General features: G+C 43.6%; 1 protein-coding gene and 1 long non-coding RNA gene across 3 annotated transcripts in view; one reads left to right on the top strand and one right to left on the bottom strand.

Annotated features, from left to right (window-relative positions):
* The window catches only part of LOC134934617 (solute carrier family 23 member 1-like), a 319,416-nt gene that overhangs the window by 25,560 nt on the left and 267,672 nt on the right, over positions 1-26,184 (bottom strand). The window contains exon 11 of the mRNA XM_063930011.1: positions 345-440. Within this exon, the coding sequence (XP_063786081.1) occupies positions 345-440 (96 nt within the window). The remainder of the gene's footprint in view (positions 1-344; positions 441-26,184) is intronic.
* On the top strand, positions 11,100-12,663 carry LOC134932857 (uncharacterized). 2 transcript variants are annotated; one of them, XR_010179511.1, is made up of 5 exons: positions 11,100-11,135; positions 11,476-11,546; positions 11,925-12,027; positions 12,118-12,214; positions 12,426-12,663. It is a non-coding gene; the product is annotated as an uncharacterized LOC134932857 (long non-coding RNA). The 2 variants fall into 2 exon arrangements; XR_010179512.1 differs by having other exon boundaries at positions 11,101-11,140.

Here is a 26,184-nt window from a genome sequence, read left to right as displayed (position 1 = left end):
TCAATCTCTCAGGCTGCCTGTCAGTCTCCTGTCAATCTCCCGGGCTGCGCGAGTGTACTCCACAAAGTAAATCAGACTGCGATCGCTGCCGCTGCAGCGATTCAGTCTGAATTACTGTATCCCCTTTGTGCGCCCTCCCAGTGTCTTTTCTAGGGTATGTTGCATAGATCTGGCTAAGAGAAGACTCATTGAGAGGTTCAGCCATTAGGTATTTTTTCTGATTTGGTGCAGGATAAGGGGGCTTTTTGAAAGTGTGTGTGTGTGTGTATGCTGACAATGTTGAGATAATGTTACAACAGGAGGCCATCGGTGCATTGGTCACACATCTACAGTACTTACAGTACCTGGAATGGTGTTATCTAGAAAACAACCAAAGAATCCTCCAACAAACATATTTGTTGTGAGAAGTACTGTTACGGTTTGATCAACTTCCTTTATACCTGTTAATAAAAATAAATAAACAATATTTCAGAAATGTATTTTGAGGAACAATTTGCCAACATTAATTAAACATGTAAAACAAATACTAAGAACATTGGCCCTCATTCCAAGTTGATAGCTCGCTGCCAGTTTTCACAGCGCAGCGAACAGGTTACTACTGCGCATGCGTATGCACCGCGCGTTGTACGGGTACAAACAGCCTCATTGCTGTGCAATGCTTCTAGCGACTAATCCATTCGCACAACCAATCGCAAGGAGATTGAGAGGAAGAGGGCGGTTATGGGTGTCAACTGACCGTTTTCTGGGAGTGGTAGGGAAAACGCAGGTGTGTCCAGGCTTTTGTATATATGTATATACTTTTTCTCCTTGTGCATATACAATTGTTTTCCTTTCCTTTGACTCTGGGCGCACCGCCATACGGACAGATAGGAATTTTCAATAATTATTGTCCATCTCTGGCTTCTATATGATTACCTATGTACTTTGAATCTAGGTCGGTGCAGGATCAAAAACCCTCCTTTTCCGTGTCCAGGCTTTTGCAGGGCGGGTGTCTGACGTCAATTCCGGGATCGGACAGGCTGAAGTGATCGCAAGGGCTGAGTAAGTCTAGAGCTACTCAGAAACTGCAAAAAACTTTTTCGTCCTGCTCGGCTGCACAAGCGTTCGCACACTTGCAAAGCGACAATACACTCCCCTAGAGGCGGCGACTATCTGATCGCTGCTCTGCAAAAAACAGCTAGCGTGTGTTCAACTCGGAATGAGGGCCATTGTGACAACTGCGGCATTACATGTCTATGAATCCATTCTATTTCTGCATTGCAGAGTATTACATGTGTAGAGTGCTCATATTTGATAAAACAGTCTACATTTGGGATCCAGTTGATATCAATTACTTTGCTTAAGCATGAAATGACCAACCCATGAGTAGTATGGGTAAAGAAAATGTTTTCTTCATTAAACACTTGCACAATAACAAATACAGTATGCGATACAGTGCATCTCCCAGACCTTAAAGAAGAAAGGTACTTCACAGAGAATGCTGTTCAGAGGAAAATATAAAAATACCAAAGATTTCACATATGGCAAAATAAAGCTCGCTAGAGATGAAAGACATACCTGAAGGTTTTCACAGACTATTAAGAAAAATGGAGGTTGGAAAAGGACTATGAAAAATTAACAAAGTAAAATGCAGATAGTACTGTACGTTTGTCAGTGACACCCGTGAGATAAATCAATTCATCTTAAAAAGTTACTTTGACACAGACATAAGTAAAAGAGGTAGTAAGTCTAGTGAATGTGTCACCTAGTTCAAAAATAAAGTGCAATGATGAGGTACGATATTATGTTTTTTTAAGTTTATTATAATACTAGCAAGAGGACCAGGCATAAACTGGCTCACCTCACCACACACAAGAGGACCAGGCATAAACTGGCTCACCTCACCACACACAAGAGGACCAGGCATAAACTGGCTCACCTCACCACACACAAGAGGACCAGGCATAAACTGGCTCACCTCACCACACACAAGGAGACCAGGCATAAACTGGCTCACCTCACCACACACAAGAGGACCAGGCATAAACTGGCTCACCTCACCACACACAAGAGGACCAGGCATAAACTGGCTCACCTCACCACACACAAGAGGACCAGGCATAAACTGGCTCACCTCACCACACACAAGGAGACCAGGCATAAACTGGCTCACCTCACCACACACAAGAGGACCAGGCATAAACTGGCTCACCTCACCACACACAAGAGGATCAGGCATAAACTGGCTCACCTCACCACACACAAGAGGACCAGGCATAACCTGGCTCACCTCACCACACACAAGAGGACCAGGCATAAACTGTCTCACCTCACCACACACAAGAGGACCAGGCATAAACTGTCTCACCTCACCACACACAAGAGGACCAGGCATAAACTGGCTCACCTCACCACACACAAGAGGACCAGACATAAACTGGCTCACCTCACCAAACACAAGAGGACCAAACATAAACTGGCTCACCTCACACAAAAATGAAGCGGAAATTCAACATGTAAAAAAAATGACAATAATACATGGGGTAGTTATAATTAATGCTTAGAAGTAGAGATGAGCGGGTTCGGTTCCTCGGGATCCGAACCCCCCCCCCCGAACTTCACCTATTTTACACGGTTCCGAGGCACCCTCGGATCTTCCCGCCTTGCTCGGTTAACCAGAACGCGCCCGAACATCATCATCCCGCTGTCGGATTCTCGCGAGATTCATATTCTATATAAGGAGCCGCGCGTCGCCGCCATTTTCACTTGTGCATTGGAGATTGAACGGAGAGGACGTGGCAGCGTTCTCTCCCTGAAAAGCTCCGTAATCTGTGCTCAGTGTGCTGCAAATATCTGTGCTTAGTGTGCTGCAAATAATCTGTGCTCAGTGTGCTGAAAATATCTACGTTCTCTGCCTGAAAACGCTCCATATCAGTGCTCCGTGTGCTGCAAATATCTGATCAGTGTGCTGCATTGTGGGGACTGGAGACCACCAGTATATAATAATTATAGTAGTACAGTACAGTAGGCCATTGCTGTATCTTGCAGCTCTGTGTCACTGCAAGTATCCATTCCATATCTGTGCAGCATTTTTGTGAGCAGTATATATAGTATTACAGTGCAGCATTTAGGTGACTAACAGTATATAGTTGTACAGTAGGCCATTGCTGTATCTTGCAGCTCTGTGTCACTGCAAGTATCCATTTTATATCTGTGTGGCATTTTTGTGAGCAGTATATATAGTATTACAGTGCAGCATTTAGGTGACTAACAGTATATAGTTGTACAGTAGGCCATTGCTGTGTCTTGCTGCTCTGTGTCACTGCAAGTATCCATTCCATATCTGTGCAGCATTTTTGTGAGCAGTATATATAGTATTACAGTGCAGCATTTAGGTGACTAACAGTATATAGTTGTACAGTAGGCCATTGCTGTATCTTGCAGCTCTGTGTCACTGCAAGTATCCATTCCATATCTGTGTGGCATTTTTGTGAGCAGTATATATAGTATTACAGTGCAGCATTTAGGTGACTAACAGTATATAGTTGTACAGTAGGCTATTGCTGTATCTTGCAGCTCTGTGTCACTGCAAGTATCGATTCCATATCTATGTGGCATTTTTGTGAGCAGTATATATAGTATTACAGTGCAGCATTTTGGTGACCAACAGTATATAAGCACATGAGGGAAGAGGGCCCTGCTCGTGAGATCTTACAATCTAAAGGGGAGGGGTAGACAGACATGGGTGACACAGATGGGGTACATAGAGAACGTGGAACAGAGGGTTAGGAATCAGGATGAGATTTGGCTGGGTTTAGTGAAGAAGTGGACCCCCAGAAGGCACAAGTCAATACTTAACATTACAACATTTTACTTGGCTATGCAGGAGAAAATTAAAAATAGGGGGGGAAAAAAAGAATCGATAACTTCTACCGCTTTCAAAAAGGTCAATGGAAGCTGAAATAATGGACAACTACCTCATGGAAGCCAGATACAGTATACCAAACAGTACTTAGCAGAGTCAGGAATGAGTGCTTATGAAATACAGTAACATTTTGTCATAATATTTCAGAAACTGCATGGCTGGTCTCTTGCACTCTTTTGCTCTAATACACCACCTGCTTTAGGATTTATATTCAAAAACATTATGTCTCCATAATCCCAAAAACATCAGTCTTCTTCCAGTGATTTGGATCAATAATAACATTGATTAGAACGAATAATTCCTGTGATTTTGTCATTTTCTTCCAGTGATTTGGACCAATAATACCATTGATTAGAACAAATAATTCCTGTGATTTTGTCATTTTCTTCCAGTGATTTGGACCAATAATACCACTGATTAGAAAGAATAATTCCAGTGATTTTGTCATTTTCTTCCAATGATTTGGACCAATAATACCATTGATTAGAACGAATAATTCCAGTGATTTTGTAATTTTCTTCCAGTGATTTGGACCAATAATACCATTGATTAGAACAAATAATTCCAGAGATTTTGTCATTTTCTACCAATGATTTGGACCAATAATACCATTGATTAGAACAAATAATTCCAGTGATTTTGTCATTTTCTTCCAATGATTTGGACCAATAATACCATTGATTAGAACAAATAATTCCAGTGATTTTGTCATTTTTCTTCCAGTGATTTGGACCAATAATACCATTGATTAGAAGAACGAATAACTCCTGTGATATTGAGGTGTTTGTGTCGCTTAGCTTAGCCGTCCAGCGACCACAGTGTACCTCTTTTTCTCTTTTCTTTGCATCATGTGCTGTTTGGGGCCAATTTTTTTTAGTGCCATCCTGTCTGACACTGCAGTGCCACTCCTAGATGGGCCAGGTGTTTGTGCCGCCCTCTTGGGTCGCTTTGCTTAGTCATCCAGCGACTTCGGTGCAAATTTTAGGACTAAAAATAGTATTGTGAGGTGTGAGGTGTTCAGAATAGACTGGAAATGAGTGGAAATTGTGGTTATTGAGGTTAATAATACTATAGGATCAAAATTACCCCCAAATTCTATGATTTAAGCTGTTTTTGAGGGTTTTTTGAAAAAAAACACCCGAATCCAAAACACACCAAAATCCGACAAAAAATTTTCAGGGACGTTTTGCCAAAACGTGTCCGAATCCAAAACACGGCCGCAGAACTGAATCCAAAACCAAAACACAAAACCCGAAAAATGTCGGGAGCACATTTCTACTTAGAAGCAGAAAAAAAAGATGTACAGTACACTCTTAGTAGTTCCATTTTTATTGTGTGACTCATGTTATAACAGAATGGACATAGAGGGACTTATATTTTTATTTAAACCTGCTCTTCTAATTATATTTACAATAAGATTGTTATACTACTGTATACACTTATAAGACCCTAACCTATAATTGATACACAATCAAAAACTACGGCCTGGATTTATCGTGCCTTGGAGGGTGATAAATTGCACGGTGATAAAGTACCAACCAATCAGCTCCGAACTGTCATTTTTCAAACACAGCCTGTGAAATGACAGTTAGGAGCCGATTGGCTGGTACTATATGACTGTGCTATTTATTACTCTCCAAGGCAGATGTATCCTTTTAAGGTGTGGCTGCGATGCGCACTCTGGTTGCGGCATAGATACACTGTAGTGAATGGAAGCCACTTGCAATGGGTACGCATTGCAGTTCTGTTACAGAATTCAGCTGAAAGCAGCAAGGGTGTAGCGGGACACATCTGTATAACTAAAATGAATTTTGACATGTGATTCATGTTACATTTCTGTCCCCAGTGAAAGGGCTTTGAAACAAATTACTCAAAACTGTAGACTTCACTTGAATTAATCAATGTAGGCCTTTTTACCTTCCTGATTAACTGTGAAGATGTATAACATATTTCCTCTGGTGAAGATGGCCATATAAAATACTGTACGTTTAGAAAATATTGTACATGGAAATTAGCCGTTTTTGCATCCACTTCAACAACTTCCATATATGTTCAATGTTTACACACTCAATAAATCGATATGCGGTAAATATTTTGATTTTAAATTATCACGCAATATACTATGATCTTTTAGTAGCATAAATATACTCAAATGTTAGTAGTTATAGGAAATTTCATTTTCATGTATTGTGTCCTGTACTGTATTTCATGGAAAGACAAAGATACCTAAAGAGGATATTTAGCAAAATATAGTCAGTTAGTAAAAACAGATTGACAAATTGAACTCTCTAGGGCAGAGGTTCCCAACCAAGGCCCCCAAGGCACACAAACAACCCAGGTTTTAAGGATAGCCATACTTGAGCACAGGTGATGTAATTATTACCTCAGGTTTTTTTTATTTAGCCTTGTGTGCTCAAGCATGTATTTCACTAAAACCTGTTAGTGTGCCTTGAGGACCATAGCTGGGAAACAATGCACTAGATGTTACCCATAACATCAGATTCTACTAATCATTTACCTAGCACCTTATTAAGGATAATAGTTAGAATCTGATTGGTTGATAAGGGCAACATCCCCACTACTAAAAATACATATTTTATTAAATATACCCCAAGGAATCAATTCACATACACTTCAATACAATATCATAAATGTCAAGCATAAAGATAAATATAGTTTTGCGTAAGATTAACAATCATGCTTAAAACATTCTGATTTGTAGGAAATGAGCAACTATGAAGCTATGTTACAGTTTTTCAGTCAAAGGCATTACTCACGAGGAGTCACTTGATGAGAACAACCAGTGTGGGACTATTAGCATAGCTACATAAATCATATATTGATTGTTTTACTGAACAGTTGGAATACATTTTGATAAATTGCCACCAGACCTTGTGCAAAAGTCCATGCTGGGTTTCAGAAAGCAAACTCTAAAAACACCACAGAGCAGAGAGTACAATGCAACAAAAAAGCCAATATACTGTATGGTGTGGTGATATTCTCTTCCTTTCCTCTCTATAGGATACAGTATATTTACCAAAGTGTTTAGAAATGGAGATGTTGCCCAGATTCTTCTTTTTCTAGCACCTTCTAGCAGGGCTTAAAATGGTCCTGGAGAGGTGGGGGAACTCATTAACCCCGCCACCTATTCCCCCCCCCCCTTCCCGCCCATACACACACAAACACACACACATTAAGCGAAACCAAGGCCAGTGCTGGTGTTTTCGGCACCCCCCTACAAATTAGAAATTAGTGCCCCACTTCCCATACTTTATAAAGGGACATTGATCTCACAAAAAAGCAGGTGGTCACATAATAGTACCCCCTGGTTCATATTACTACTCTGGTTGTGGCAGAGCAAGTGATCACTGGCTGCTCTGCAAAGCAGCTGGAGATCACTTAATAGATGCCGTGCAAATGCACATGGCATCTATCAGTGCAGGGAGTGGAGCCAGGGGCTGCTCAGCCACTCAGGGAGCACTGGGCATGCCCCGAAAATGACAAAGGGGGTCATTCCGAGTTGTTCGCTCGCTAGCTGCTTTTAGCAGCATTGCACACGCTAGGCCGCCACCCTCTGGGAGTGTATCTTAGCTTAGCAGAATAGCGAATGAAAGATTAGCAGAATTGCGATTAAATAATTCTTAGCAGTTACTGAGTAGCTCGAGACTTACTCCCACACTGCGATCAGCTCAGCCCGTTTAGTTTCTGGTTTGACGTCACAAACACGCCCTGCGTTCGGTCAGCCACTCCCCCGTTTCTCCAGACACTCCCGCGTTTTATCCTGGCACGCCTGCGTTTTTCCGCACTCTCCCTGAAAATGGTCAGTTTCCGTCCAGAAACACCCACTTCCTGTCAATCACACTCCGATCACTTCAACAATGAAAATTCTTCGTTCGGACGTGAGTAAATCTACTAAGTTTTGTGCTAAAATACTTAGCGCATGCGCACTGCGTACCATGCGCATGCGCATTTTCGCCTTAATTGCTCCGTTGCGAAAATCGGCAACGAGCGAACAACTCGGAATGAACCCCAAAAAGGGGAATTGCCGTGCTAGGCCCTGCCCCCTCCACTCAAGGCCCCATCCCTCCACTTGATGCCCCACCCCTTGTCCTGACCACCCACAATCAAAAGTTGGGAAGTATGCTACGGGCAACAGCTCTACTTCTGAAAACCTTCATTTTAGTAAACATACCTCCATGTATCAGTTTAGCAGATGATTATATTCAGTGTTAGTATTAAATCATACAAGGAAATTGGCAATGTGCATGTTATGCTGGACTTACATGCTACAATTAACTGGCCGATCCGCCTGATATCAGAGAATCGGCCAGATAAATGCAATGTGTAAGCAGGCGACCTATACGGTAATATTGATCAGTAGGACATGCCAGATCTTCCAGCATGTCTGTCCAATTCAACATTTTTAAAGTGTCATGTCGACATGGGGAGTGTATGCCCGGCTGAATCTGACCGAAAAACATTTCCCCTGTTTCTTCACACGGGAAGAAACAGGGAAACGTCTCCTCCCGGGGGCGGAACTCCAATATCAGGGCCAAAACACTGGGAGAGACCTCACAGTGTATGCCTGTGATATGTGCAGTGTAAGATAAAATGCCGGTTGGTCTGACAGGTATATTATCTGCCTGTGTATGCCTGGTATTAGGAAGTTACGATTCTGAGTTCCAGTGGAGCAGTGACTGATGTGATTGATATACAGCAGGGCTGGCCAAACCGGTCCTCGAGATCTACCAACAGTTCATGTTTTCCAGGCCTCCTGGAGATCTGTGGAATTGTCAGTTAGGAATGAATGCAGCACATCTTACCTAATTATGACTACACTTGTGCACCAGCTAGGTGGTCTGGAAAATGTGAACTGTTGGTAGATCTCGAGGATTGATTTGGCCAGCCCTGATATACAGGGTAAAGCAATTGATCACACACAAAATTGTTGTCTCTCTTTCTGCTAAACGTAAAGTGCTTTAAGTCTTACTAGGACAAAGGGGCTATATACTTGTTATGTTGGGTACATTTAATGTATTAAATGAAAAGGATCAGCATTTATAAATAATAATGTATAAGTAATTGAAAATTAAATATATTATACATATATACCTGTTCACTTCATCACCTTGCTTGTAATTTGTGCGGTGGCACTGATCACTAATTATCAAGTTATGGAGGGGCACCTATGCTCTCTCTAACATTTGTGGGCATAATTCAGACCTGATCGCTAGGTTGCGTTTTTTGCATCCCTGCGATCAGGTAGTCGACACCTACAGGGGGAGGGGGTATTCGCTGTGCAGGGGTGCGATCGCATGGCAGGAGAGCTGCACAAACAGAAATTTGTGCAGTCTTTGCACAGCCCAGGCCTTACTCTTCCAGTGCGATGATCGGGGCCGGAGCTGACGTCAGAAACCCTCCCTTCAAACACCTGGTCCCTCCTGCGTTTCTCCGGACACTCCTTAGAAACGGTCAGTTGCCACCCACAGATGGCCTCTTCTGGTCAGTCACCTTTTGATTGACCATGCAATCGCTTTTCTCGCATCATTCCGTCTCTGCCCGGTGATCCCCGTCGCTGCGGACCGACGTGCCTGCGCATTGCAGTGCATATGCATGCGCAGTTCAGACCTGATTGCAGGCTGTATGAAAATGAAGCCTAGCGATAAGGTCTGAATTAGGCCCTGTATACTGTACATCTCCATAACTTGAAAACGAGTCTTACAATCTCTCATCACTTTATTGGAAAATGCACTGTTACACTTATTATACTAAAGCCACGTCAACAAGAACACCTGGAAAAAGTACCAAAATCTTAATTTAACAATTTAAATAACATTGAAACTTTTGCACTGGAGTTCAAGGCAGTCTTGCTGGCAGACAATGGTCCTCTATAGTTTAACATGCTGTACAAAGCTGCTTAAAAAAATGTAATTACATATGGAATGTTTCTATTAGAATATATGTCAGCACTACAACTAACAAATCCACCTCAGACCAGGTTTAGCAAACATAGTTTGGTGTTATGGAATGTGAATTATTTATGATTTTAACATTTGGAATTTTTGTCTGAAAGTGTGAGCTGTAAATGTATGTAGTCAGTCTAAAGCTGATTAAACTTTGTGTTCATAAAATGGCACCTTATTCTTGTTATAAGGCCCTATATTCTTCACTCAGTTATATAATTATTGTTTGTGTATCCATAACTTATATGGTGAGGCACACATTAAAGAGCTGCTCCATCCAACCAATTGTAGACAGATCTCTTGCTGATGTGAATTGGATTGGACAAGGCTTCTCACTTGGAGGATTTTTTTTATTGTGGCCCCACCCCCACTGAGTCACTCCGATATGAGGCAGTGACAGCATCGCTGTGCACAGAGAGAGGGAGCAGAGGTGCCACAAGAGTGACCTGGGAGAAACACTTGGCAGCATGCATTGGGAGTGTTCGATAGACCTTCACAGTCCGGGAAAGGCCTCAGTGTTGTCCTCCAACTGCCATCAGTTCTGGACCTCATGGTTCCTGTTATGAGATGGAAATGGAGAGTGTATCTGAGTCGGTAACTAGATACTTTGTAGGCTGATGTATGCCAATGGGTACTCACCTGCCCCCACCTTCCGTTGCCAGGGTGCTTACTTTCCCCCGTCCAGCGCCGTCTGACCGCATTATGTGGTCACATGACGGGCGATGCGACCGTCACGGATCCCATGCTCGGAATACCCCACCATGCCTGAGTGTAAGGCTTGCCACTCAGGGGCTGGTGGGAAGAGAGCATTGGTATTATCAGCGCTGCTGAAAGGGGTGAGGGGATCTTCTAAATAGCTAAAGGGTGGATGGATTGATCTACACATAAGACCACTATGAATCCGATGACCCGCCCTTAGACTGATTACTATTGGTCCATTTATCTGTCACTCAGAAAGGTTCAACTGTGTTAATAATAGTCCTAATAAGGCATTATGGATAAATAAATTAATTAGGCTTATTGTGGCACTTCCATTTCTATTTCTTAAGGCTATTCACATTTTGTATTTTAGGTTAGCACTACTCACTTAAGTAGATGTATACAGATTAAAAACTAGAGTGTTATAATGAGTCATTCTTAGTTAATTGAAACCCCAATCAAATAGGGGAGGGAAGTTAGATCATCTGGTCTCTTCCTATATAAGCATGCAACCAGCCCCCATGATGCATTGCATGGATGCTGGATCACTACTGATTGCACATTGGAACGTGAGGTTCTCTTACACTTTTATCCATGACATTTTGAACAGGGCTCTGTTTAATCAATGTAAAGTTGTGAATTTCTTTATGCCATTGGGGACCAAGTACTCTTAATTAAGTTGTACATATCTTTATCATTACATCAGTATGCATTATACTCTTTGTATGCAGTCCCTGTTAGCCAATTTCTTGTGGCTTTTCAGATGTGTAAACAATATATATTTGTCCTTCTATTTAATTATGGGCCCTTGCCATGAGGACCCAATTAGAATAAATGTATAGCTGTTTATTCTTCATAAGGACCGATATACTATAGGTCCTAACTGATGATATTTAATTAACCCTGTAGGTTCCACATCCATATGAAATTATAAGAATTTTATCTGTATCTGCATTGTTCATCTCTAATTGACCCTTGAGGTATGTTACCATTTGGGATTTCGTACACTTAAATTAAGTACTAGTGCTATAAATTGCCCATAATGTATCGGTCAGGTTTAGGACTATATGCTATGTACATGGAATTATCTATTAGTACATCTTTGATTTATTAATCAGGAAATTCTTTGAAAATATGCCCTATGGTAATTTTAAATTAAGACCAGGCCACTCCAATTATGGTCATTATTGGTAATTGCAATGAACAACCCTAATTTTTTGCATACCTGGTTTAGAAACCATAGGCTTGATCTTATATCAATTAAGTTTAAATTAGATCAAATCTCCTCCTCCTTCATATATACCCTTCAATTATAATTGAGCTAAACACATACTAATTAATACTAATTAATTCATTAGGTTCCTGTTTTGTATGATTTTATACGAAGTCGGCAATTTCAACTGTCATTTGAATGTTCTCTCATTGGAGATGTGTGAAATTTGAATCATTAGATCCCTGGAGGTACGTGATGCACTGTTTAGCTACAAGAAATTGATACATTGATGTCTTGGATGGATGATCAAATTATGAATCAACTATGTTTTTAATTAGGTCGAATTGATATTCCATCCTTTTGACACTTTGAACGTACAGTTTGAATTAAATTGCTTAAAAGGCTTAGGTCCATTCATCTTTTTTGCAATCTAAGGTATGTCAGATGTTAAAATGTCTTTTATTTTATTTTATCTCTGTTATGTTTCCTGTCCATATAGATTATGTTGATTGTTAATGATCTTGTTGCTTCTTTGTCCTGCTATACCATGTCTTGCACACACCTGTTTCTTGGACTGTTTATATTATGTTTTTAATTCATGTATGCAAAATTATATTATATTGAATAGTTGTCCTATAACTTTTAGACGCACCCCTGATGAAGTCTATTTAATAGACAAAACGTGTTGGGTTATCGTTACATTCTTGATGTTGTCTCCGAATATCTAATGAGGAGGAATAAGGATACAGCAGAGAGTTGCCTATATCCTTCTACATCATAATACTGGATCACCATAGGAGATAATACATCATAATGTTCATGTAATAATGATGGACACTTTATATGTTGTTGTATTATTTTAATAAATGTTTTATGAAATTACAGTCCAGACGTTTGATATTGGATGAACACGATTTGTGAAACCCCTAGAGGACTATTTTAGTAATAAGATTTACTTCAATCCTTGGGTGCCATTTTCTTCTTTTTCATTGCATATGCATATATATATACATATATACATATATATATATATATCCACACACACACACACAGTGCATGCAACCAGGTGTTCCCTAAGGTGTGATTGGTGAGTCCTCCCCTCCACTAGTAGCAGTACCCAGGCCTCACTCAGCGGATTAAGTGACCAAATGAAGATGTATTCAAATAAGAAAAAGCATAGATGCACACCGCTTTTGCTTATTTGAATATGTCTCCTTTTGCTAAACTAATCTGCTGAATGACACCTGGTTACTGCTACTAGGGGGGGGCACCGGGGAAGGGGAGGAGGAGACCATCCGGGGGTGGGGGGGACTGACTGTGCATCAGTCAGTCCAGTGACCATTCACAGTGGTGGTGTCATCTGCTGCCATATGCCCAGTGCTGCTGTATAATTATCTGTGTTGTCCTGCATCAGACCAGTGCTAGTGTCCTGTGCATCAGCCATTCCGGTGACCAGGCAGTCACAGTCACAGTGGTATACGCTGCTGCTATACAGTATGTCCACTGCACAACAACAACAACAACAAAAACAACCTTACAGTGGTGCTGTGTTGTCCTGCATCAGACCAGTGGTAGTGTCCTGTTCATCAGCCATTCCTGTGCCACATATTCTGTTATATAACTCCAGAAAAATAATGGAGAACAAAAATTTGGAGGATAAAATAGGGAAAGATCAAGAATCACTTCCTCCTAGTGCTGAAGCTGCTGCCACTAGCCATGACATAGACGATAAAATACCATCAATATCGTCTACCAAGGCCGATGCCCAATGTGATAGTAGAGGGCATGTAAAATCCAAAAAGCAAAAGTTCAGTAAAAAGACCCAAAAAAAGAAATTTAAATGGTCTGAGGAGAAGCGTAAACTTGCCAATATGCCATTTACGACACGGAGTGGCAAGGAACGGCTGAGGCCCTGGCCTATGTTCATGACTAGTGGTTCAGCTTCACATGACGATGGAAGCCCTCATCCTCCCGCTAGGAAAATTAAAAGAGTTAAGCTGCAAAAATAACAGAAAAGAACTGTGCATTCTGAGATGGTATTACAAATCCCCAATGAGAGTCCAAGTGTGTCGGCGGTTGCGATGCCTGACCTTCCCAACACTGGACGGGAAGAGGTGGCTCCTTCCACCATTTGCATGGCCCCTGCCAATGCTGGAAGGAGCACCCACAGTCCAGTCCCTGATATTTAAATTAAAGATGTCACTGTTGAAGTACACCAGGATGAGGATATGGGTGTTACTGGCGCTGAGGAGGAAGTTGACGATGAGGATTCTGATGGTGATGTGGTTTGTTTAAGTCAGGCAACGGGGGAGACACCTCTTGTCCATGGGATGAAGAAGCCCACTGTGATGCCTGGGCAAAATACCAAAAAAGCCACATCTTCGGTAACAAATTATTTCTCCACAAATCTGGACAACAGGTTTCAAGCCATGTGTTGCCTCTGTCAATCTATAATAAGTGGGGTAAGGATGTTAACCACCTAGGAACATCCTCCCTTATACGTCACCTGCTGCGCATTCATAATCAGTCAGTGTCAAGTTGTGAAACTTTGGGTAAGAGCAAAAGCAGTCCACTGACACCTAAATCCCTTCTTCCTCTTTCTTCCTCTTGTACCCAAGCTCCTGCAAGCCAACAGCAGTGCCAACAGTAGCAGCATCTTACAAATGCCAACTCGTTCCTATGCAGGCTACGCTATGTATCACAGCTTTCCATAAGAGGCACACAGCTGACAACCTCTTACGGAAACTGAGGAACATCATCGCAGAATGGCTTACCCCAATTAGACTCTCCTGGGGATTTGTGATATCGTACAACGCCACCAATATTGTGCGTGCATTACATCTGAGCAAATTTCAGCACATCCCATGTTTTGCATATACAATTTAGTGGTGCAGAATTTTTTGAAAAATGACAGGGGTGTACAGGTGATGCTGTTGGTGGCCTGAAAAATTGCAGGCCACTTTCAACATTCTGCAACCGCATGCCGAAGACTGGAGCACCAGCAAACACTCCTGAACCTGCCCTGCCATCAACTGAAGCAAGAGGTGGTAACGAGGTGGAATTTAACACTCTATATGCTTCAGAGGATGGAGGAGCAGCAAAAGGCCATTCAAGCCTATACATCCACCTACGTCCTACGATATAGGCAAAGGAGGGGGAATGCACCTGACTCAAACGCAGTGGAGAATGATTTCCGTCTTTTGCAAGGTTCTCCAACCCTTTGAACTTGCCACACGTGAAGTCAGTTCAGACACTGCCAGCTTGAATCAGGTCATTCCCCTGCAGAAGCAGCTGGAGAAATTGAAGGAGGAGCTAAGACGGAGTGATTCAGCAAAGTATGTGGGACTTGTGAATGGAGCCCTTCATTCGCTTTGCCAGGATTCAAGGGTGGTCAATCTGTTGAAACCAGAGCACTACATTTTGGCCACCGTGCTCGATCCTAGGTTTAAAGCCTACATTGTATCTCTCTTTCCGGCAGACACAAGTCTGCAGAGGTTCAAACACCTGCTGGTGAGTAAATTGTCAACTCAAGCAGAACTTGACCCGTCAAAAGTTCCTCCTTCAAATTCTCCTGCCACTGGTGCTGCGAGGAAAAGGATAAGATTTCCTAGCCCACCTGCTGGCGGTAATGCAGGGCAGTCAGTAGCGAAAGCTGATATCTGGTCCGGACTGAAGGACCTGCCAACGATTACTGACATGTCTACTGTCACTGCATATGATTCTGTCACCATTGAAAGAATGGTGGAGGATTATAGTGTGACAGCATCCAAGTAGGCATGTCAGACAGTCTGTATGTATACTGGCAGGAAAGAGGCAATTTGGATGCCTTTGCACAAACTGGCTTTATTTTACCTAAGTTGCCCGCTCTCCAGTGTGTACTCCAAAAGAGTGTTTAGTGCAGCCGGTAACCTTGTCAGCGATCGGCGTAGGAGGTTACTTCCACAAAATGTGGAGAAGATGATGTTATTCAAAATGAATTATATATTCCTCCAGGAAGACCTTTACCAGCTATTGCCTCCAGAAAGTACAGAGGGACCTGTGATGGTGGATTTCAGTGGGGACAAATTTATACTCTGTGAGGAGGAGGATGTACATAGTGAAAGGGGTGAGGAATAGGAGGATGGGATGAGGTCGACATCTTGCCTCTGTAGAGCCAATTTGTGCAAGGAGAGATTGCTTCTTTTTTTGGTGGGGGCCCAAACCAACCAGTCATTTCAGCCACAGTTGTGTGGCAGACCCTGTCGCTAAAATGATTGGTTTGTTAAAGTGTGCCTGTTTTGTTTATACAACATAAGGGTGGGTGGGAGGGCCCAAGGACAATTCCATCTTGCAACTTTTTTTCTTCTTATCATCATGTGCTGTTAGGGGACTATTTTTTGACAGTGCCATCCTGTCTGACACTTCCGTATATGTCCAGTGGTACTGCCATTTAATTCCAGTGATTTGGACGTATAATTCCAGTGATTTGGACGTATAATTCCAGTGATTTGGACGTATAATTCCAGTGATTTGGACGTATAATTCCAGTGATTTGGACATATAATTCCAGTGATTTGGACATATAATTCCAGTGATTTTGCCATTTAATTCCAGTGTTTTGGACGTTTGTGTTGCTTGGCTTAGCCATACAGCTACCTCATTGCACCTCTTCGGCATCTTTGCATGAGGTGCTGTTTGGGGACTAGTTTTTGAAAAGTGCCATCCTGTCTGACACTGCAGTGCCACTCCTAGATGGGCCAGGTGTTTGTGTCGCACACTTGTGTCGCTTAGCTTAGTCATCCAGCAACCTCGGTGCAACCTTTTGGCCTAAAAACAATATTGTGAGGTGTTCAGAATAGACTGGAAATGACTGGAAATGAGTGTTATTGAGGTTAGTATACCGTAGGATCAAAATTACCCCCAAATTCTGTGATTTTAGCCGTTTTTATGTTTTTTTCAAAAATCATCAGATCCAAAACCAAAACACGAAAGGGTGGTTTTGGCAAAACCAAGCCAGAACCAAAAGCAAAACCAAAACACAACCCGAAAAGTGCCAGCCGCACATCTCTAATAAATACATATGTTTGGGACACAATTTCAACCTTTTGCATGAAGAACACAAATACTAAGAAGCTTCATTTTTACACACCAAGATTTAATTCTGTAAGAACCCAACTACCAAGCTCCCAAGTCCCAATTGCACTTTGGTAGAAACAAGATGTTTTAACCAAAGTGCAAAATTGAACCTGCTAGATTAGTATATTAATAACTCTAAACAGGACCATTGGTATTTCCAAAAAAAATTTATATAAAAGAAAACAAAAAAATAAATAAAGCGTACTGTAGCCCAACAATTAATTTTTAATGATTACTTGTATTTTTCTATACTTTTAGGGGAAATTAATAGAGATGACTATTTAGTAAAATATCTGCCAGTATTTGACATGTACAGATATATGAGGAATATGTGAGCCCATCAAGGTCTTGCAAATACAGTGTAAGCATCCCCACTATGTATGTACAGAGGACCGCAGCAGATTTCCTTTTTATGACCACAAAACAGCTACCATAGGGTTCTATGGGGGCAGTACAAATGGCAAATTTACCTTCAGATGGCGTTAGTCATTGTAACGGTTAACCTATGAGCAATGTTATTAAAAAGTTTCTGAGAGTGATCTGCTCACACATCAACAGCCGCATGACCACACATGCACAGTAGCAAGGCTGGGCCCTGAACCTGGAAGTAAAGTGATTGAACTAATGTATCTATAGTATTTTACATTTAACACATTGCGATCCGGCGCGGCCGGTGGGAGGCGGGCCGCGTGCGCTGGCGTGGACACTGTGGTAGTACAGGGACCCCACTAGACCACCAGGGCAGGGGCACAGGTCATTTTTACTAAAAATTTTTTATATATGGCCCACAGTACCCGGTGGTGAAGCCCAGCAAGGGGCTAAGACTCTGACCTGTTTCCCCTCCCCCAGACCGAGGGCGCCATTTAAAGTAAATGTTCCCACCCTGGAGCTGCATCTCTCTCTCCCTCACTCCCTGTCAGCGTTTGGGCGCCATTACCGCATGCTGAGCTGATCCTGGGACTGTTTGGGCAAAGCCTCCTCTGTAAAGCCGCCTGCATGTCAGCGCTGTGCATTTTACAGGACACTTGAGTATTCTACATGTCTGTTGACAGTGTTAGTTAAGAAATAGTGCATTACTTCAGGGTTATGTAGTACAAGTACCCATTGATATATCTATTGCATTGATATATCTATTGATCTGTATAGCTTTACTTAGTATTGCTAGTCCAGTGCAGTTTTATTGCTTGTCATAATTTCTGCATTGTACATGTGACTATGTGTGTGTGCATATAGCTGCTGCGTGATTTCTATTCTGTGTATCTCCCTCAGATTGCTATCCATATATTATGTACCCTGAGGGCGGCTAGGTGCGTCAGGGTTATTTGATATAGGTATGATTGATTTTCAGTCACGACATACCTCTTGAATCATCTGTTTGTGCTATCACAGGGGGTTCTTGTTTAGGTATTATACTGCTGATATTGTACTGTGTTGCCCGTGGTTCTCGCTTTCATATCATGTCAGCTTCCAGAGGTGGTTCTGCGGCTGATTCCACACTGCGTGGTGGTGACGCTGCAGACATATTGGAGGAAAACATAGCAGCAGAGGGTTCAGATTCTGGGGTTCCCTGCCCCCCAGTAGGGCCATAGCAACAGGGGTTCATAATGACCCACCTTGGGCTACTTTTTCCTCCCTACTGAGTACGCTGGTAACTAGACTTACGCCCCCTATGGGACCTCAGGTGCCGGTACAGCCACATATTGTCCCTGCGGTTACTCCGCCATGGGCAGATCTCCTGTCCACTCAGTTACAGCAATTGAATAATTTGCTGAACAAACAAAAACCTAACCCTTGCCCACCTAAGACCAAGGGATCCTATAAGCGGGCCCTTACTTCCTCACAATCCACCCATGATCCAGACACTTCGTCTTATGAAGATGGCGTATATACTGACCCCTCAGACACTGACCCAGATGCTTCTGATGGGGAATCTGTTTCGCAGGTGGATGTTAGAAATTAAAGTTCAAAAAGGGTTGAAATTACCTAAAGCATAAAAAAGGGGGCAGACTAGATGGGCCAAGTTGTTCTTACCTGCCGTCAAATTTTATGTTTCTATGTTTCTATGTTCCTGACTTATTGGAGGCTATCAGGCTGATTCTTCAAATTGAAGATGACCCAGAACCTGTTGTTACCTCTAAGAAACCGGATAGGTTTAAAGGTCAGAAGGTTATTAAACAAGTTTTGCCTCATTCTGACCACTTAGTTGACATACGTCAGGAATCCTGGGAAAATCCAGAAAATAAATTCACACCTCACAAGAAGATGCTGGATCGCTATTCCCTTGCTGGGGAGCTAAGTAAGAATTGGGAAACACCACCGCCGTTGGATTCGCAAGTGGCGCGGCTTGTGGTGTCCTCTGCTCTGCCTGTAACTACCATCACCTCTCTAAAAGAACAGATGGATAAGCGTGTGGAGGGTTGCTTAAAAGCTATTTACACCCTCGCAGGAGCTGTGCATTGACCCACTATTGCAGCTGCTTGGGCTGCAGAAGCTATTGAAGCGTGGGCTCAGGAGGTGGAAGCGGAGCTGCCGTCCAATTTTTCTGATAATGCTAGACAATGCCTCTCATGTATTGGGGGTCATTCCGAGTTGATCGCTTGCTAGTAATTTTTAGCAGCCGTGCAAACGCATTGTCGCCGCCCACTGGGGAGTGTATTTTCGCTTTGCAGAAGTGCGAACGCTTGTACAGCAGAGCACCTGCAAAATCTTTTTGTGCAAAACAAGACCAGCCCCGTAGTTACTCTTCGTGTGCGTTGATTCTAACGACGGAGGGGCGGCTTTTGACGTCACACTCCCACCCAGCCACACCTGCGTTTTTCTAAGCACTCCCTGAAAATGGTCAGATGACACCTAGAAACGCCCATTTAATGTCAATCTTCCTGTGTTCGACCATGCGACTGGAGTGTTTGTTACACTCTGTGCAAACCCACGATGCTCATTGTACCCGTCCGACACGCCTGCGCATTGCAGTGCATACGCATGCTCAGAAATGCAGATTTTTTAACCTGATCGCTGCGCTGCGAACAATGGCAGATAGTGATCAACTCGGAATGACCCCCATTGTCACAGCATCTCATTACATTAAGAAGGCAGCCTCTGATGCCGGTATTCTGACGGCCAAGGCTTCTACTGCATCCATTTTGGCTCACCGGATTCTCTGGTCGTGGTCCTGGTCTGTGGATCTGGACTCTAAGAAAACCGTGGAGGTGCTCCCTTTTAAGGGAGACATTTTTTTGTTGAGGATCTCAACAAGATTGTGGCTGACTTAGCTTCTGCTAAGACAGCGTGTCTACCAAGTACTGCTCCTTTGGTCCCAAAGGTTGAGTACTTCCTTTCGTTCCTTTTGTCCTCCAGGTAAAGCAAAGGGACAGGCGTACTCGAAACAGGCTCACACTTCCAAAACAACTAAGCCCAAACCTAAACATGCCTAGGCTGCCCGTCAGCCTGCTTCCAAATCAGACAAGCCTGCTGCATGATGGGGCGGGCTTCCCCCTGGGGGATCCCAGGGTGGGAGGCCGACTTCTAAGGTTTACCCAGGAATGGTTGAAGACCACTTCATACGCCTGTGTACGGGAAGTCGTCACTCACGGATACGCCATATCCTTCAAGAATTGTCCCCCTCATCGATTTTGCCTGACAGACATCCCTTCGGATCAGGTGAAGGCAAAAACTCTTCGTTTGGTGGTACAATCCCTACTTGACACAGGAGTGGTAGTACCGGTGCCTCTGGCTCAGAGAGGACAGGGGTACTATTCACCGCTGTTACTCGTCCCGAAACCGAATGGTTCCTCCCTGCCCATTCTCAACCTCAAGTCATTGAACAAATTGGTGAGAAGCTCCAAGTTTCGGATGGAAACTCTTTGCTCTATTGTTATGGCTTTGGAGCCTGGGGACTATATGGTCTCTCTGGACATATAGGATGTTTATCTCCATATTCCTATTGCCATGTCACATCAGCAGTACTTGCGGTTTGCTATTGGCAACCTCCATTATCAATTTTGAGCTTTACCTTTCGGTTTGACCACAGCTCCGCGAGTCTTTACGAAGGTCATGGCGGTAATGATAGCTTTACTCCGCCGTCAGGGTGTCACGATCTTGCCGTATCTGGACGACTTGCTGATCCTGGCGAATTCCCCAGAAATTCTACTCCGTCATCTGGATCTGACAGTCCAGTTTCTGCAAGCCCACGGGTGGCTCATTAACTGGAAGAAATCCTCCTTGGTCCCTACTCAGAGCATGGTGCACCTGGAAGCATTGTTGGACACTCACAACCAGTGATTGTTCTTGTCTCAGGAGAAGGTCCTGAACCTTCAGGACAGAATTCGATGCTTCCTCGTTCGTCCGCGAGTGTCGATTCACTCGGCGATGCAAGTACTAGGCCTCATGGTGTCGGCTTTCGACATGGTGGAGTACGCTCAATTTCATTCCCGCCCTCTGCAGAAGCTGATTCTTGCCAAGTGGGATGGCCTGCCTCACCGGATCAGGTCTCACATGATCTCATTGTCTCCGGAGGTTCGTCTGTCACTGAACTGGTGGCTCCAGGACCAACGATTGAGCAGGGGTCGTCCCTTCTGGATCTCCAACTGGGTCCTTCTGATGACGGATGCCAGTATAAGGGATTGGGGCGCGGTGTTGGAGCAACACTCCCTTAAGGGTCAGTGGACCAAGGAGGAGTCTCTCCTCCCAATAAACATTCTGGAATTGCCCGGCAGTGTTCAATGCTCTGAACCTGGCCCAACATCTGATACAGAACAGGCCTGTTCAAGTACAGTCGGACAACACCACCATGGTGGCGTACATAAATCATCAAGGTGGCACTCGAAGCCGCATGGCAATGATGGAAGTGTCAAGGATTCTTCAGTGGGCAGAACGCCATCTACCCGCCATATCGGCGGTGTTCATTCCAGGAGTCCTCAACTGGGAAGCGGACTTCCTCAGTCGTCAGGATGTGCACGCCAGAGAGTGGAGCCTCTATCCAGAAGTATTTCAACTCCTAGTGGACAAATGGGGCCTACCAGACGTGGACCAGATGGCGTCTCGACACAATCACAAGGTTCCGGTCTTCGGAGCAAGGACAAGGGATCCTCAAGCAGCGTTCGTGGACGCACTGGCAATTCCATGGAACTTTCGGCTGCCGTACGTGTTCCCTCCGGTGTCACTTCTGCCCAGGGTGATAAGGAAGTTCAAGCAAGAAGGAGGAATCCTGCTTCTGGTCGCTCCAGCGTGGCCCAGACGGCAGCGGTTCTCAGACCTGCAGGGTCTCTCGATAGAGCGTCCTCTTCTACTTCCGCAACCTAGATCAGGGCCCTTGTGTATATCCTAGATCAGGGCCCTTGTGATCTCCTAGATCAGGGCCCTTGTGTATATCAGGATTTGGCCCGGCTGGCTTTGACTATGTGGCTCTTGAAGTTTCAGTTCTGAGGGCCAAAGGATTTTCTGAGGCGGTCATTCAAACAATGTTGAAGGCTCGGAAAACGGCTTCTGCTCGGATTTATCATAGGGTCTGGAATTCTTACTTTGCTTGGTGCACAGCTAACAATCATGACGCTTACAAGTTTAGTACGGCCAAGCTTTTAGCCTTTCTGCAAATGGGCCTGGACTTGGGCCTTCGCCTGGCCTCCCTCAAGGTTCATATTTCTGCCTTGTTGGTTTGGTTTCAGAGAAAAATTGCGACTCTGCCTGATGTTCATACATTCACTCAGGGTGTGTTGCGGATTAAACCTCACTTTGTCCCGTCTGTGGCTCCTTGGGATTTGTCAGTGGTTCTGGAGGACTTGCAAGAGTCTTCGTTTGAACCTCTTGAGTCTGCGTACCTTAAGTGGCTTACTCTTAAGGTTTTATTTCTGCTTGCTATTGCCTTTGCTAGATGGGTTTTAGATTTGGGTGCCTTATCCTGTCGGTCTCCCTTTCTGATTTTTCTCCGTGACTGGGCGGTTCTTCGGACACGCCCTGGTTATCTACCTAAGGTTGTGTTTTCTCTCCACCTTAACCAAGAGATTGTGGTTCCGGCATTTATCTCTCCTGAATTGTCATCCATAGAGCAGTCTTTGGATGTGGTACGGGCTCTCTGTATTTATGTGAAGAGGACAGCTTCCATTCGGAAGTCTGATTCTCTCTTTGTCCTTTTTTGGTTTTCACAAACGTGGCTGGCCTGCGAATAAGCAGACCCTGGCCAGATGGATTAGAATGGTGATTGCACATGCTTATGTACAGGCTGGCCTTCCAGCTCCTGCTACCATCAAAGCCCATTCTACTTGGTCTGTTGGACATTCTTGGGCAGCCCGCCGTGGTGCGACCCTTGAATATTTGTGCAAGGCGGCTACGTGGTCCTCAGTGAACATGTTCATAAGGTTCTATGCCTTCGATACTTCCGCCTCCCAGGATGCTTCCTTTGGACGACGGGTTCTTGTGCCCGTTACAGTGCGTCCCCTTTCATGAGGAATTGCTTTAAGACATCCCCGATGTTATCCCTGTGAAACCCCATGTATCCCGCTGCAGAAAAGGAGATTTATGGTAAGAACTTACCGTTATTAAAACTCTTTCTGCGAGGTACACTGGGTTCCGCAGGGCACCCACCCTGACGCATTTAGCTTCATTGGGTTTGTATGGCATTAGCCACTGATACCTTCTCCTGTTGTGAGAATGTGGTGTACGTGGCTACTAACGGTTGTCGTCTCTTTTGCCTGCTACTGCATTGGACTGGTTAACGAAACGGAGCTCCTGTGCACGGAGGCGGCGTTATAGAGAAGGCGTCGCTGAGCATCTTGGGAACAGTCAAAGCTTTAGCCTGTTGGTGCCTCGGATCAAGATCCTACTCTACACCCCAATGTTATCCCTGTGGAACCCAGTGTACCTCTCAGAAAGAGATTTAACAACGGTTAGTTCTTACCATAAATCTCCTTTTTGCATTTCTTTATTTTTTGCCTCTATATCTATGTTGATCCGGTTATATTTTGCCTCCGTGTCTATGGGGATCCGGCCAAGATCACGGCAGTCGGGATCCTGGCAGTTGAAATATAATTGCTGGGATCCCAACACTACTCAGAATGCTGACACCAACATCCTGAATAGGATCACCTGCCCGGCACCGGAATCCCGACCGCCGGGGCCCAGAACGACCAAGTGCCGGTACTCTGGAGATGTAAGCCGTGTGTGGGGGGATGTTAGACTTAGGCTTCAGCATGGGGAGATGGGGTTATGTTTGGCTGAATGGAGGGAGTTTAGGGTTAGGCAACCCCATCCCCTGAGGGTTAGGCTGTGGGGGAAGGGTTAGGTTTAGGCTGCAGGAAGGGTGGTTAAATTCAGGCACCACCACTGAGGGTTAGGATTAGGCTGCAGGGTGCAGGAGGGGTTAGGTTTAGGCTAAGAAGAGGTAGAGTAAGGGATAAGTTGCCATGTGGGGAAGGTAAGTATACTTGTCTTCCCATATCGGTATTCTGATCGTCAGAAATGCCGCGGTTGGTATTCTGAATGCCAGCATCCCGACTACTGGCATTCCATACCGAATCCTGTCTGTGCACTGTGCTGTATATGGCACTGCACAGTTTTGTGGTGTAATATAAATAAATGACGATCATAACGTGATGATTCAATCTTCGAGTTGTGCTTTTGCTTTGCTTGTGGAATGTAATTCTGCACTGTATTTGTAAACTTACATAAGCTGAACTTATAGTCTATGAAGAGGTAAGACAACAGTCAATTAATCATACTGTGTGGTGTGGTTGGAGTGGGGCTAGAAACATTTAAGGCGAAACCACTGGTTTAGACTTGTGGTAAATAGCAATTAGGGAAATGTTCAGTGGAACCTATTTTAATTTTTTTTCCCTTCTATTTGAAACTTCTTAAAGTGGAAGTGAAAGTCATAAATTACTGTATATGCGCATGTTCTTAGACTAAAACTATTTCAATAATTTAAGCATTACTTTGGCTAAATTTAATTCGGAGACACACTTTAACCCATATTGTCACTGTCCAGGCAACTTGGTCCTAAGCCAGTGGTTCCCAAACTGTGTGCTGTTGCACCCTGGGGTGTCTTGTGGCAATTGCAGGGGTGCTTTGGATTGGTGGTCCAGGAAAATTTTAAGTTATTTATAGTCCATGTAATAGGACAAAGCAGTCCTGGTGGCTGTCAATCGTAAAATATGTGGATAAATAGAAGGTAGTCTTGTCCCTCACAACACAATTCAACCAAAGGGTGACATTTAAAACAAATTTACTTAGTTTAATATTTCTTTCTAAATTTCTCACTAAAACTTTTGGCCTAGGGGTGCCGTGAAAAAAATTCTGAAGCTCTAGGGCGGCATAAATTAAAAACCACTGAGTTAGGGATTTGGTCAGGATTAACGGTGTCCTATTTGCTAATAAATACAGGCAGGTACTCATCCTTCATGCAATACGATCAGGGAGGTATCTAATTGGCTCCAAATTTATTCTGCAGCAGGACAATAACCCCAAACATACAGCCAATGTCATTAAGAACTATCTATAGCGTAAAGAAGAACAAGGAGTCCTGGAAGGGATGATATGGCCCCCACAGAGCCCTGATCTCAACATCATCAAGTCTGTCTGGGATTACATGAAGAGACAGTAAGATTTGAGCAAGCCTACATCCACAGAAGATCTGTCGTTAGTTCTCCAAGATATTTGGAACAACCTCCCTGTTCCTTCAAAAACTGTGTGGAAGTGTATCTAGAAGAATTTATACTGTTTTAATGAATACAAATAAACTATTAACACTTAAAATTTTGAAAGCATTCTTACTTTGCAGCATTTTTTCCACACTTGTCTAAAACTTTTGCACTGTACTGTCTACAATATATATATATATAGTAAAACAGAAGAATTCTGCATTCACACCATAATCCAAGGATCTGTTGCTGTGTTGCCTTCCTCAATAGTAATGTAATAACAGGATACCAGAAAAGGAAGCAGGCAGCACTCGGAGTCTTCTTAAAAGATGAACTTTATTTCTACGTTTGAGGGGTCACAGCCCTTTCCCTGTGACCCCTGAAATGTAGAAATAAAGTTAATCTTTCAAGAAGACTTTGAGTGCTGCCTGCTTCCGTGTGGGGTATCCTAATGTTTATGATACAATAATGATGAAAGAACGACGAATATATGTTCTGAAACATTGATATGCGAGGGGGCTTATTGTAAATTCTTTGTGAAGCCGCCTGTGCCGCTATACTTATTTGTGCCAGTGCCTATGGTCTGACATAGGAAGGCACCGGACGTATTTGGATTATTGCAGCCAGGGAGTGCCAGCTTCATGTGGATTTATATATAAAAGT

This window comes from Pseudophryne corroboree, chromosome 6, assembly GCF_028390025.1.
Source record: "Pseudophryne corroboree isolate aPseCor3 chromosome 6, aPseCor3.hap2, whole genome shotgun sequence".
Classification (NCBI taxonomy): Eukaryota; Metazoa; Chordata; class Amphibia; order Anura; family Myobatrachidae; genus Pseudophryne; species Pseudophryne corroboree.
The sequence above is the reverse complement of the archived record's forward strand: the minus strand, read 5'-3'. Positions and strand labels throughout refer to the sequence as shown.